The following is a 16240-nucleotide window of genomic DNA, read 5'->3' as shown; positions in this document are numbered from 1 at the left end:
TTTCATCTTGCAAAGAGCTATTATGGATTTTGATATGACATAATACGATATTCGATGTAACGTTGTTATTGTCATTATTGTTAGTTTTGTATCGAGTCGAAATAAAAGTATAATCATAACGAGTGTCATTAAGATTGTCTCATTAGGATGGGATGAGGAAGTCGATGTGTCCTTTGTCTCCGTTGCATTTCGTTCCTTCTCAGTCTCGTTAGTTGTCTCCGTTTACCGACCAACGGTTTACGTAAGATTCAATTCAGCTGCAGCAATCCGCGTTCAATCAACGTACGGTACATAAGCGGGAGCTGCACCGGCACCTAATCTTTGAAAGAGCAAATGGGTTAAGGGGCCGTGAAGAGGTTACGTCACGCACGACACACGGGCGAGACGTGAAATGAAAATGAAAATGAAAATACGAAAATGAGAAAAAACGGAACAAGCAGGACGGCGACGATGACAATAATGCGTAATAACAATCTAACGCCGAGGGATATTATTATAAACAATTGCCGTATACCCATATATACATACAAACATATATATATATATATATATATATAGGTATGTAATCGAATGAAAAATATTCATATAATTTGAAATATAATAATAATAATGACGATGAATGTCATTATCGAATGTGACGTAATATTATTGCGAAAATATTGTCAGACGGGTGAAAAAATAATCGGTGACGTAATGTATGAAAATATACGGCCCCCTCGGATCACAGATCGATACGTATAATTGATTGTCGCTGCATTAATAATATCTACCTATAATGTATATATATATATATATATGTATATACACAATAGGTGGTTTGTAACGCGCGATTACAACGATTCAGCGTTTATTTCAATCTCTTTGCACAAGGATAATATTATTTACGGATAATGTACAATAATATACACATTTCTATGTCGTATGTATATATATATATATAGGTATATAGGTGTATATATATTATACATACAAACGCTATCTAAATGTGATGTTTGTTGGAATAAGTATCGTCGGCATGTGTTCGAAGATAAGTCTGACATTTTATCTTATTATTGTTCGACGGTAATCGGAGACGTGCGTACATGATACATATACATATTACATATGTATATATTATACACCTTTGCGAATATGCATATTTGTATGATCGGTTTTTAGGTTGATTATTATGTGCATATTTATATACAATATATACTATACACCGATATAATTGCATTATTAAATATTTTACGCCTGTCATTTTTAGTCCCCCCCCCCCCCCCCTTGATTAATACGTCAGCATCTGAACTATATACTTAATAATTGACATTGTGGAATATTATATGATATAGATAATTATACGGCAAGGCTGATCGAACGCTTCGATTAACCAAAGGATAACAATTCTAGTCCTTATTTCACGCGTCTTATAGATTTTGCAATTATATCGAAAAGTTGATATAATTGAAGAGGTAAATTTAATAATAGTTATATTATACTCTTTAACTAAAAGTTGCTTCTTTTTTATATTTTCCATTTCCAACGAATGTATGTATATTTATCGTTGCACATTTTCACTAAACTTATACAGTGTGCATCCATCCTGAAACAAGATCCGATATTTTTGGATCTGATGGAAGTGATGATTCAAGTTGGCATCATCCGAACTTTAACGCCGTAATAACTTGTCGTCTTCTATATATATATATATATATATATCATGTATATATATATATATATATATACGATAATAAAATCGGGGCGGGGCGGGGAGAGTAAAAAGATAAAAGAAAAAATGAAAAAGAAAAATGTTGACGCGAATATATCAGAGTTTGATCCAGACTTAAATTGGTCGGACGCCCACTCCGCCGCAGCTCTTGAAGCAGGCCACCCAAGCAATTACATAAGTCTTACTCACTACTCGCTGATACAACGTGGTGTTCGCGACTCTCGACTCAAATCGAAAGCCTCGATGAATAGAAGTCGAAAGCCGTTTCGACCTTACGAAAGTCGAAAAAGGGTGCAGCATCGAGGGACTAAATCGACTCGACTCGATATCTGCAAATCGTCGTTTCGTCGGATTGACTTGAAACCCCGTAAGCTTGCAGTATTTTCCCGCGCTGATTTGCGTCGACGCATTCGCGACGCACACGTAATACACGCGTGACGTAACCTAACCTAACCGTCATGTCTGTAAGTCACATAACGCGTATTATTCAACTCTCGCGTAAAACTTAGTCGGCCGTTTCTTTCGATTCATTAAATTACCGCCTGCGGTTTAGTACTGTTATTATACCTTATGGTAGGCATCCGTTTATCTCGATGTGTGAAAAAATTCATGATCGTCTAATTTTTTGAAAAAGCTACTTGTAGCTGGATTTAATCGGATTCATGTTAGTTACGTTAATGTAACGAAATGTTGAAACTAAAATCATTGTTTTGAAAATTTTGAACGATTGTAAGGGAGTTTAATTTCCAAAATTTGAATACAGTCTGCTTTTTACAAAATAAATAAACTCAATTTCAGTGACGATTCTACACTTGCGAAATAATGATTTTTGAATGAATGAAGTGATGGTTTCTAATCTGCATAAATCGTTACGATAACGTTACTAACTTCGACATAATCATTTCAATGGGTATAATAGATAACTAGACGATATTAATTTTGTTTTCGCATGATTTTCCGGTTCCTCAATTACACATTTTATCCAATAATACAAGCCTGCGAAGTTAAAGATTCGAATATCAAAATCAAAATTCGTCGGAAATCTTCAATCGGAATAAGGTCAGCGAATTATATTGGATCATCGTTTCTTCTGGAATATTTTTGGAGAAAAAATTTTAGCTCTTCAGATAGCTGCAGAGTATAAATATATTTAAGATAATTCAAAAGGGTCTTTGATTCGTCATCATTTATGGCTGTTGTTAGATAATTCATCTCTTTCACGATTCTGCTGATTTTAATCACGCTACGATAATCCTGCTGCTGCTGTTGCTGCTGCTGATGTTGCTCGAAAAGGATAAGTTTGAATTTCGCAGGTTTATAAATCCGCTCCGGCTGCGCGATTTACACAGAGGAAAGTGTACAACATTTGCCTTGACACACTTTGTACTGTACAAGCATACGGTAGATTAATTTCGTTCGTAATTACATAACCTCAACTTGGTCGCGGATTTGTAATATGTGTAACGGAATTGGGTCACGCCTCCTACCGCCGATCGAAATCCAAGAGAATACCTATACGTTCGATCTAGGTATCGTCGGTACGACAAATCCGAACAAGGTAAAACAAGAAACGGAAAAAAAACCAAACCAGAGAGAGAGAAAAAAAATTCGGAAAGAAAATAACGCTCATCAAAAAATGCAACGTCAATGATCGCTAATTTTTACGAATCCAATCAATTTTTAACACACTTTATATGTATACACACCCATGTGACATCTTAAATAAATACATGTATATTTTATTTTATTCTTTTTTTTTTTAATAATTCAAACTGAAGAAAAATAACGCGATAGCTAGTGGCGATGTCGGCGATTCGATCATTACGATGTCAATTAATCAAATTTTATATAAAACGCGCGATGGACAGTCTACAAATCATCGTAACTAAAAATATCAAGTTACTATTACAGTTGACGTGTAACTTGATTAGATTCAATTGTATAACCACTCTCCGTTCTGAACTGAAGATCTTACGTAATTGCAGCAACTATACTGAAGCGGAATGTTGAGTGAAACGATTTTTCATAGAGATGAAATGAGGAAAAAAATATACAAATTTAAAAAAAAAGGAGAGAATAAAAAAAAAAAAAAACCATTTTCGTTGTATTGATTTGCAACTAAATCGGCGCTAATGACGGAGGCTGTCTACAAAACGAGTTTCATTCGCTATCGCTCTACAGGCATTATACGAATTCTAAGCCGATGTGATTAACCTTCCGATGACGCGCGAATTGAACTTTTGATTGAATATCAATCGCGATATTTATATTATAGTCTAATTAACGAAGTGAAAAATTATTAGCATATCACAAGCAAGTGATCATCGTTTCAGGTATGCTTCTATAATAATAATATATATGCGGTGGTAGAAATTCAGTTGTGAAAAAATTTGACCTTATGCAAAGTATATATACGTATAATGTATACATGTAACATAATATATGTACTGGAGGTAGCTTAAACGCGGTCAGGAATTAATATCTAGAGAAGAAGATATCGGTTAGTGTCTTAATTAATTTCGAACGAGGTCCATTCGTTCCCCGAGGGAATTTGGGTCGAGCCACTGACTCCAGCGAACGGGTTTCGAGGCTGATAATCGCCGCCGGTCCAGGAACAAGACTCGATCGTAATCCGAGTGCCTGCAAGTTACTTATCTATACTGTCGCAAAAATAGCGCCAGCGCTGTTGAGTGTTGGGGGGAAGAACAAGTCCACTTTGTATTTCTACTATTTCTTACATTTCTGTTAGTCAATATGACACTAATTTTTGTCATAGACATATTTTTTCTAAAATGGTTGTCTTACCACGCCTTGCCATGGCCTCAATATCGCGGTTAATCGTTCCTTCGGCGTCATTGCGGATGTAATACGCGCGGTCGAAAAGCGCGAAAAGTACGAAACGCGTTCGCCTGTCAACGGCCCAAAGCTCCAAAGTTTAATCGATACAAGTTATCGCCACTCGGCACCTCGACGGAATCCCTCAACCTCGGCCTTGGCCCGTTGACAAATGCACGGAACAAACTTAGGTAGGTCGGTACACACTCTGCATTCTGTGCAGTAAGCACAATATGACGCATATCAAATCTGCCTGCTGACTTTGGCAGTGTAGCAATTTTTTTCTCACATTTCTTCTCTCTTCGTTTTTCTCAACTCAAAGCAAATATTGACGAGGAAATTCTTACGACAGTATAAAATATCTGTTTTCCAAATTCTGTGTTGGTACATACGTTATTCGCAAGCTTGGGATTCACTTTACGAAACGAGAATCTGATTTGCAATAAAAAAAAGTCGCAATTCGGCTTTGAAGTTGTTTTATTTCTATTGGTATCTAGGTTGGAATTTTTCACGTTATATTTGGTAGGAATTCGTATTTCAAACTGAGTATAAGCTTGTCACGTTTCGTCATAATGAAATAATTGATAGACTCTCGTCTGGCTCTTAAAAAATTTCGCACGAAAGATATTTCGAATTGGATATAATTTTTTTGGCAGAGATCCTTCTCTAGAGAATTATAGAGAGAAAAAGAAAGAGAGAGAGAGAGAGAGACGGAGAGAGATGAGTTCAGAGACCCCGACAGATACAAATTAGACCATTCTTTAAATTTGAAAAACGTCACGACGAATAGACGCGGCGAATGAGAAAATCCTTGGTTCGTTATCACAGGTATACCCAACTGCAATGAAATATGTCATCATCAATTACCGACGATCGATATATAACTAGCAAACGATTATTCAGTATAAGTAAGACTGAACCTTATGTAATTCATTCGGGTCGTTGACTTCTTCGTTATGTATACATCGAGGTGTAAATCAAGTTTTACCGAAAAACGATAACGAAGTTGAAGATCTGGAAGGCCGTATTTTTCTTATTCGTCTGAACCAACTGATTATATGATCCAATGATATTCCCAGACCGGAAACTGTACATTATCTGCACTGCCGACACACACATAATTCCGAACGACATATATTTTCGTGATCCGTGCTGCACTTGCAATTTTGTATAAATTTTCGAGTCGCGGATGGAGCTTGAGGGACTTGATCGCGTTTTGACGGTTCCATGGTTTCTCCCGAATGCCTACAGGGTACACACTTATAAGTCCTATAACCAAATAAGTACAAACGGAAGTGGCCTATTCCTTTTGGTAAATTCCTCCGCGGCATAAGCTCTGCGGGTCGGGTCTATTTTCGACCAAGCTAGTCCCCGGTGGAGCTTTGGAGCTCGGTGGCTGGTTACATTTCCGGTTTAACCTCTCCCCTTTCTCTCACTCAGCATCTCGGGATTTCCCTCGATCATGAGGATCAAAGTTTCTCGAGTTATGTAGAACATAGTAGGTATAGAAACCGAACGCGAGACCGCTTGTGTCATATTTTCATCGTGCCTTTCGGTTGGCTAGTTTGGCTTATCATTGTCGATAAGGTGCGCATAGCGTAACGCTCTACTCTGTGCACACATGCCCGCCTTTGTGTATAAATATATATATATATACACACACACACACACACACACACGTATATACTCAGGCTATACATTGTATAATCGAGCCGGCAAGCTGGCTGCTCGCGTTACGTAAGAGGCATAGGTCGAGAGTAGAGATGCGTCACCTTTGACCGAATACTTCGAGTGGGGCTTAAGTGGTCTCGTTTTTATTTTCGCACGTTATTTTAAATTTTAAATCTTTCACTCTTTCTCTCTCTCTCTCTCTCTCTCTATCTCTCTCTGTCTTCTCACTTTTCTCACACCTCAATCGCGTTGAATTTAGTATAAATTTACAGATTAATGGAAAGCGAGGGACTCGGTGATATAACGTCGTCTACCATCGCGTAAGTGATTAAGAAAATCAACAAGATAAACTAGGAAAACTAACTATGGATTCTTACGTACCATGAAGAAGTAAGTACAATATTATCGGTTAACTGAGAACCAGAAATACCATCAATTTTCCTGACCCAATCAGGCATTAACGAATGATTTCTGGATTAACAATGGTTCTATTTATTATGTATTGAAATACGACGATACTGTGAATGCTTTGGGTTATAGTATACTTAGAGTCTCAATTAATGTAACCATCCGAAAATTTCCTACATTGTGTACGGAAATATATTTCCTCGATACAATCCCTGTGAATTGGTTTCATTAATTGTATAATATTCATCTCAATGCGGAGTTCCCGATCTCTCTGTCGCCACCTCCGATCAGCGCTGATTAACCCATCGCGTTGCACGTATGCACACACTCTATATCCCTTCCTTGGATAAGAGTTAATTATAGACACCTTACGTGGGGATGTAACTCTAGAATACTAGACGTGTAAGCGTGTAACCGTTACCGAGAGACATATTCATAGACATAAACCGATGCGTCGTTATAAGTCTGTACGATTCTCGTTAGTTCATGGTATCATTTGAAAAAGCCTGAGAGGTGGAAGGAGAGACTTCTTCGTCTGTCTCGCCCTTCAGGCACAAGTCAAGATAACCTCGTGTAAGGTATGGACTTCGGACTCGGTCGATTCCGATACGTCATGAACTGTTGGAGTATTTTAAAGATTGGAAGTTTGGAAGTTAAAGATGTACAACGTTTTCGTCGTGGAATGAAACTCGTCAAAACATCAGCGACAATTTCTTCTCAAATTTCGCTGAAACGAATCGTCGCGTCGTCGGCATTCTCGTAATCATCGCGATTCTGGATTCCGTATAGCTCTAGGTAAGTGCGACTCGTGCGACACTCTATTTTTGACTCCGTTGGTCGTAAGAGACGGTTTTCAGTACAAGCACGCACACCATTACTGATGTGCCTGGGATATCTCCGCGTTTACTCATCCGACTGGTGAGGCGAGGGGGTCGGTCGTGTAATCTACACCAAGTACGGCCTCCCGGAAGATGATTCCTGCCTCGTTGCACTCGCTCGTTCGAGACTGACATCATCCGGTTGACGTTACGAGCCTGATGACAACGCGACGTTATTAGGTGTCATGGGTCCGTGCTATCTGTCGCTCAATTATCGGCTGCACACTCTTGAGACCAAGTTGGGGCGAATTTTCGTCACGCAATGACGGGCATAAGCTGGAGATTTGTGCAATTGACAATTTGATTTGTCAGATTCTTATATAAATTGACTCGGTGATTGCTCGCGACTTATGACTCCCCTTCTAAACTGGTGAATGTGTCAGATTACTTTGCCGACGTTCCCCTTTCTCTATCCTCTCGTTTCGAGTGTATATCTACACACCTAGTCACAATACACCTTATCGTGAGTGGGACATGAATTGATTCATCCGATGATGTTCTCCGATTATGTGGCACGCGGTAGAAACAATAAGTTCACTTAACACTTACTTCGGTTTGGTTCACTTCCAGAAGAGCATGACGTTGAAGTGCCTCACGTTTTATCGGCAATATTGAACGGTTTAATGATGAAAAGAAATTCGATGGGAAAAATTGACGTGGAGGAACGTATAGGCACGAATCTTTGGCTTTCTCGTACGTTTGATGGCATGGATGGAAAAGCTGACACCTTATTTGGTGTTAGTCTTGTCAGATTAAATTGACAACGAAACTCCCGCCAATAATAGTCGTCCTTGGCCACATCCTCTTGATCGTGGTCGGAATGATTTCACCTTGCGCGTCCAAACCTAGAAAACTAGGTCGAGGCCTCTTTCGAGAATTAATCGATCGACCAGGGATGTCATTTTGAATGATTCAACTCTGAACGGCGAACCAAGTACTTGTGAGTATACCATTTATAGAAGTATCCGGAGAACGTGTTCCGCGACAAGCGTTGGTTATTCCAGAGGATAAGATCGGGCGGGAACTGGGACAACGTACATACATTAAAGGTGTCGCTTAAATGGAATGCTAATTTTTTTCAACCGAAGAATCGAGACAGCGAATGCAGCAGTCAAAGCTCGAGCTATTTCAAGATTTTTATCGGTGAATTTACTCCGCTCTTATATTTCACTACAGCTATGAACGTAATAACTCTTTATATATGCAACGTTCGAACGACGCGTATCGAAACTTGGTTCGAATGTTTTGAAAGTTTTCCTGCCGTGGATGGACGAAAATTGAAATCAAAGAGTCTACTGAGACTTCTTTATGAGTCAGCAGAAATGGATCTCTTCGTTTCACCTACGGTTACATCGCGGATCAGTTGAGTGATAGGATTCAGAAGCAAATGGGACACGTCGCGTTGCGCTTGAAGCAACTGGTCGTTGGAACGACCCTCGTGCCACCACCTGGCTCTGCTGCTACGACCGGCTTCTTTTCGCTTTTCAATTTTTACTCTTCATCAACTGTCATGACATTTTCAATTTTTGTACCGACGTAAGTGAAAACTGAAGACACGAGCCAGCAATGAAATCACGAAACGACCGTCAGACAAAGTATTTGACAGTGGTAACAATTTCTGGGAATGCTGGTCAAATCTGGATTTTGAACTGATTTTTAGGTTGAAAGATTTCCTTTCATTTCAGCAAAGCCAAAGTCTCAGTGACGCGGTTGTAACAAAACTATTCTAAGCGTGTTTATAAAACGTCGTCTATGCATGATGGTCGAGACGTGATGAGCGGCACGAGTTCCTTCCTAGCAGCGTGCGCGACGTATAAACGTCACCGTGACAGATGCGACAACGTGGCTTTTGTCCGTTCAAGACTATCTTATCTCTCGTAGCCCCCGCCGAGCTGACACAGGCACGCTGGCTAGCCGCTCTCTTTCTCTCTCTTCTCGTCAGCCGTATTATCGTAGAGATTCCATCCGCGGTGCTACAATGTGCAGAGGCCACATAAAAACACACGTGCGATTACGAATTTTATGTACGGATTTGGATTTTCTTTTTCACGTTCATTATTATCAGTCCATTATTCACCGTCATCGTATTTTTGTTTTTATTTTTTTATTCTTGTTATCATCGAGTTATTTCTTCCTTTTCGCACCAAGTCATCACTGTCAGTGTATGGTGGCTTTTCATACAACATTTCGAAATCGTTTTGGCTTTTCGAGAAGCTTTATATAAGAGCACAGAGTGCCAGGTATAGCGCTCTGCACTCTGGCCATGAACTTACGCCGTTGGAACGTCGACTGCACCAGGCTAGGCTTCTGGTGCTCGGCTTTGTCTTTTGTTAGCTCAGACTGGTGCTGCAGCGTGTGCGCGTCGCCGGTGCATCGAGCCTGCATTATCTTTCAAGGTGGAACCGCCAGACCGTCGCATGTGCGACCGGTATGTTAGAATAGAATCTGAATATCTCGAATCGGGTAAACTTCAAGAGACTATGGTTGGAGTATGTAGTTCAGTTGATTCGAAATGCACGAAAGTCACACTCGGCAGAACATGTGAGAAATTTCGAGGATGAGTTTGCGATTAATACTATGGGACTTGTTGTCCAAATACAGAAGTTCAGATCCCATGCAGCGGGTATCGAAGCGCCTTAATGTAATGTCTGATGAAGAAGATCGGCGATAGATGAATCGACGTGAACTAGTCTCGAACCTCGGTGCAACAGGCAGTGGAGATGCCACGTTACCACCACGCTAGGGTATAACGTGTGATTTATACTTTCTCCCTCTTTTTTCGCCTTCTTTTTACGTAACGGGAAGCCAACGAAAAAAGCGTCGCATCGTACCAACGAGATTTACGAAGGTGTAAATATAGCAGCCAATGAGGAGTGGATAACCAGGACCAGATTCCTTGCTTATTTATACGTAAATACTACATCCAACAGACTCGATGCAGGAGCGGATTTTTTTTCTTCTATAATATATTTTCTAGCCCTATAAGAACGAAAGATTTAGCGTTCAAGTGATCGAATTACGAGGTTGAAGCAAGTAAAACGTTAACGGTACTAAATATCAGATAGAAATACATTATTTTACTATCTTAGAATGATTTTCTAGGAGTTAGCTTTTTAATAATATGGGTATATTTGGTTTGGTTAAATAGTTTACTAAATTTCAGACAATTCTGATTGTGGGAAGTGAGGATTTTTCCTGAACATGCATCGCTAAAGTAACCTTACTAACTTGAACCGCATATCGAATTCATATCATGGGTATAGAGAAGTGTTGGAATAGATATTGGATATTATCTGCTCTTTCAATAATTATCTTTATTTAATCGCTGGATTTGATTGTACAACTTTCAGGCTGTCAACATAGGATGACCGGTGATCGAGAATGAGCGTTTATTCGACCATTTCTCCGAACACCCTGCAACGAGACATCCGGCTACTCCAAAGAAGGCGAGAGCAGCGTGACACCATAATCAGTTGCCGCAACACCATACGGTAAATATTTGTGAAAACCTCTGTTTCGGTTCCCGTTATACTTCAAAGTCTGGTAATCCAGACAAAGGAGCTGCCTGCGTGTGTCACAGACGGGTCATCAACCAGAGTCGTATACGGCTGGGTGATTAAGCCTCGCTGCGGCTCGGTTGCTGGCCGCTACTGCGGTGCAGTAGCAAGCAGTTCACAGTTAGTCGGGGAATAGCTTTTTTCATCATCATTATTTACTCTCCTTCTCTCTATCTCTCTCTCTCTCTCTCTCTCTTTCTCTCTCTCCGTCTCTGGAGTGGCTGGGACGTTGCGCGGATGTGAGCATGTATCATCTGCACTGCCTGCTTAGGTATGGGCACATAAACCTCGGCCCATTAGTGCCAGTGAGAATAACACTTGGTGAATTATAGAAATCGCGGGCCAGAACTGTTTAGAGTACATCTAGAATTCGTAAGAATAACTTTCAGGCAATCAGATAACTCCCGGAATCATATCAACCTGGTAGTGACTAACGCAACGCGCCTGATTTACAACAAAGGCGAATCATTCATGCAGCATCGCGATACGTCATAACATCAGCGTAGAACCAATAACCAGTGTTACATATACGTAACCACCGTACGATCTCCCGCAACTGGACGTAACTCAGTTACGTGTTGTCGGCTACGACGTTCACGCTTACCAAACCAAACCTACGCGCTACGTCTCTACATGACCAAGGGGGGAGGAACCGTGAAAAATTTCTTTAATCGTATCGTCTCATCGCATGAAAATCAAAAGCAATGCCTCGTGTACAGGAGTACCTAACCCCGTTCGTCCAGTTCACGAGGGTCGTACGAACACGATTCAACATGGGGTATCATCATGATTACGACAACCGCTTAACCGTAACGAATAAATGGAAAAGTGGCTGAGGAGGAACTCACCGAGTTGAACGGCTAGGTCGTAGTGCTCCAGGGCCTGAGCGACCTGGCCTTCCTTGAGGAGCTTGTCGCCCTCGTGTCGGGCTCTGCTTGCCTCGGCTTCACGAGGCCACCACTTCTCGACGAGCCTCTGAACCAGGACATTCGTCTCGCCGATGGCGCCGAGCTTCTGACCGCAAACCTTGCAGCCCTTGTTCGGCTCGAAGCAGGTCCTGCAGTAGGTGTGTCCGCAGCCTGCGGTCACCGGCTGGAAGAGGGTGCCTTCGCATGCCGGGCAGACGAAGGAGGCTTCGCTGCGTCTTCGCGGTCCAGCCGCGCTTCGGACGCTGTCGAGGAGTGCCGAGGCCAGGTGCTTGAGGCTCTCCAAGGGCACGCTGCCCAGCCTGAAGCATTGGGCGTAAACGTCAATCGCCTCGCGCACGCGGCCGCATCTCGACAAGGAGTCTCCGTAACCGAGGCATATCTCGTAGTTGGGATTCTGCTGGTCCATGTAACGCTCGTAGATCTCTTCGGCAAGGCCGTACTTCCGGGAGGGCTCTCGTCCCACTTCCGTCATTTTTCAAGAGATTACGGATCGTTTATTTTTTCCCGGCTTTTTTTTTTTTTTTTTTTTTTTTTATTATATTATCTACTTTTCCGGATTGCGTAACGCGACACGGAAAATCGCGATGCTATTACCTTACGGTTTAGCTCTCTAATCGGTATCGACTCTCGCACCTATCATTATATCACCATTCGACGACGATCGAAATATACACACTGCACATATTCGTTGGGCACAAAAACGGTCGATCAATTCGACTTGGTATTATCTAGCACTGCACGTTTATACGATCCTTATCACATCGCGGGGGCGGAGAAAGAGGGGCAGAGAGAGAGATCCAGGTTTAATTCGACGACACGATAACTACGTTGAACTCATGCTTTAATCCTTTCCTGAAATGAGACACCACTGGTACTCCACTAGCTTCTTATATCGTTGTACCGCCAAGTTTGCTCCACAAGACAGGCGAAATCCACTTGTCAGTTTGACAGTTGGCCGCACACGCGGTCGCTGATCGGAACTCTGGACTAACGAAGTGAACTCACTCCGCAAGTGTCCGTCTGGTGTCCGGACTGTCACTGACTGGTAAGCGGCCTCGCTAGCATTGGCAAGTGTCAGATGGTGTCAGTGGCAGCGCCCCCACGGCACGGCAAAGACGCGCGGCGTTCGACGTAACCCCCACTACAAAAGCACCGCCTCGACGTCATCGTCTGTAACGGCAGCGTCGACGTAATCTATCTCCCTTCTTTCTCTTCTCTCCCTCACGCCGCTTTCTTTTACTCTCTCCCCTTCGTCCGGGGATCCTCGCGATCACCCTTATTCTCCTCCTCTTATCCTTCTCCTTCTATACGAACAATTTCTGGGGAGATTGCGTATCTTACGAGATGAATTTCGAATTGACGTATACAGGATCATAGGTTTTGCGTAATTTATTTACGCGCTTTTGAAGAATTGTTTCGCGAGGAATTACACAAATGTTGAGTAATTTTCTTTGAAAAAAAAAAAAAAATACTTGTCTCTTGATTTTTGATTTTTTTTTTTTTATTCTTGTTCTTCACTCGATTCTTAATGTCATACTTTTTTTTTTTTTAAACATACGCACGTACCCTACACACAAACTTATCGCCCCAACGTAACGAGCAATTAATCCGAAATCATTCTCGTTAAACGAGCCTCGTTTTAAACGGTCGATTATCGATTGTATAATAAATATTTTTCAATGGAAATTAATATTGAGAGAAAAATTGTGACGAAAATTGCCGATGTTTTTTATTTTACTTTCAAGATTTTTTTTGTTTCTTTAGGGTTTCTTTTTGAAAAACAACTGATCTCGCTGAAGAATCGAGTAATAATCGATGTAATAATATAACGGTATGAGAATTATAGATGCTGTGAAAATTTACCTTAAAAACCAAAATGACGTATATTCTAGACAAAATATTGATGTACACATTCGTTTTATACTCAGTTTTTCAATTTTTCCTGGTTCAATGCAAAACCGGAATGAATTTAGACGCGTAATAAGTAATTGAATTAATTGCAAAAATACGCGACCTTGACGTCGAACTGCAGAAATTTCCTTTTTTTCTCGTCTAGAATAGAAAGCACAAAAAAAAAAAAAAAAAAAAATGATGATTTACAATAATTGGAGAATCATTATCAGTCGATAGTAATAGTACAATCATTATCTGAAAAAAAGCCTGAGCGAGCCCGATTTATTATCTTGGGAATTTCTTTATCACCGGGTGTTTGACGTATAATCAAATATTGGAATGTCACTGAAACGGTGTGCATCGGTCGAAAAACAATTAGTTACGAGCTGTACTAACCAGTAGGTATACCCAGAAAGCTGGCTAGTGAAATTGGTGATTTACAAGAGTTACATAATGCTGTTACAGCTGTCATAATGAGCGAAGACTTTGATGCATCGTTTTGAATGAAAATTTTTTATATTGTACTAAATTCAGTTTAATTAGTAGTAACTTGTTACTTTTTATAATCGTTATCATAAATATCGATTAAACATTGGAAATTATATTTACGACGGTATAATAACTTCCAGAAATTTTTTCTATCAACTCGAATTGACAGATGAAAAACAATTTCTTAGGTATAACTTTGCCGCAGAGAGTATATAGTTACGCAGGTAAATTGGCGGGTAACAAATGGGACTTAGTATTATTCCCTGCCGTGTGTTAAGAATTTTTTAAGTAAAAAAAATTTCAGTCTCTCGCGTAAAACTTTGCTCCGTTACAGACGTGTGATATCTTGTACACGTAATACCGAATTACGTAACAAGTCACGAATCGGGGCCGCGAAGCGTGTCGCTAATTCGCCATTTGACAAAACAGACAGTTCATATGCGGTATATAAGCCAGATGATATGCATATACGTGGTAGAACAAGGTAAAAAACGCGCGAAGCCCGCCGCGTCAAAAATCGTCGAAATACCTCATTTGCCAAACGAGAAAATGACGTTTCAACTTAAACAGCCAGAAAAACAATTACAAAACTAAAAATAAAAAAATAAACGAAGAAAAAAATATTCAATCAAATCTATGCCATAATGACGATAAAATGGAAAATTAGCAATATTGCAAAATACGCGAACGAGGCAAAACGCGAAGCTCCGCATCATCAACGTGGAATAGTTGTTATTATACACACCGTGCTTCCCCTACACGCTACGCGTGAGAGCTTCCTCGCAAATCAATAAAAGTGTACGCGCGCAGCGCGGAGCAGCGAGAGAGCTTGCAGGTCCCGGATGAACAGGGCACACAGACTTAATTCTCTCAGCTGCAGTAAAATTATTGCTTTTTTTTTTTTTTTTTTTTTTTCACCCATCAACGCGTACGACAACGCGATATGAAAGAAAATATTACTATAACAAAAATGAAAAATTCTGAAAAACCGGAGGGAATTCCCTCGAAAAGTTTAAACATTTATCACAGTCTACGGTATTATACCCAAAACAATTATAATCAGATACTTTAACGAAAGTTTCTAATCAGGGCGATGAAAAAAAAACAAAAAAAAAAAAAAAAAAAACGAAATGATTGAGCTTATTTTTACCCACGTGGTGTGAAAAAAGAAAACAAATTATCCGCACTTGTTACACCGCTCACCATAACTGTTTTGTGATCTAGGGAACGATCTTCTCCCTAGGCGATCGATCCGAAATCCCACCGATATTCCCCCGATCGAACTGTCAAAATTCTCCCTTCCCAAAAATAATTCGCCCCGATTGTCGGCGGCTCGCACGTCTTCGCTTACGTAAAACATCAACAACGCGTCACGCCGTGGCGGGAGCTCGACGGATTCTGATTGGATCAATTATTTCACGGGCTAGCCTCGACCCAGGCTCCTCGGGTTCTCTGCGCATGCGCAAGCTTCTCTTGCTCTTACGCTGTTGCACCGTTCGGGCGCGGGTGGACGGAAAAGCTCACTGTCACGGTGTTTTCTACGCGCCAACAGTGCGGCAGCGTCATCGTCATCAATTCGGGGTCATTGTTATCCACGTTTTACCTACTAGGTGCCATTCGCGCGTTCCGAAACTCATCTTGGCTTACTCGGTGATCGTTTTTACCCTATCTACGAATTAATCCCTTCGGTATCAATATTTTGGTCGGAATTTTGGTACTCGGGGATTTTTGGGATCGATGATTAAGGATCCGGAGTCAGATTTTGATCATTTCTTAATCCAGGGTCACGGATCCAATATGCCGGATTTAAAATCGATAAAAGTATTGAAATTCGATGATTCTGGTCAAAAATTGTTACTCGGGGGTTTCTGG

General features: G+C 40.7%; 1 protein-coding gene across 1 annotated transcript in view; it reads right to left on the bottom strand.

Moving 5' to 3' along the window:
• Positions 1-12503, bottom strand: part of LOC124404607 (LON peptidase N-terminal domain and RING finger protein 3) — a 38884-nt gene extending 26381 nt beyond the window's left edge. The window contains exon 1 of the mRNA XM_046878910.1: positions 11906-12503. Within this exon, the coding sequence (XP_046734866.1) occupies positions 11906-12458 (553 nt within the window). The 5' untranslated portion in view covers positions 12459-12503. The remainder of the gene's footprint in view (positions 1-11905) is intronic.
• Positions 12504-16240: the final 3737 nt, after the last annotated feature.

Source organism: Diprion similis, chromosome 3, assembly GCF_021155765.1.
Source record: "Diprion similis isolate iyDipSimi1 chromosome 3, iyDipSimi1.1, whole genome shotgun sequence".
NCBI lineage: Eukaryota > Metazoa > Arthropoda > Insecta > Hymenoptera > Diprionidae > Diprion > Diprion similis.
The sequence above is the reverse complement of the archived record's forward strand: the minus strand, read 5'-3'. Positions and strand labels throughout refer to the sequence as shown.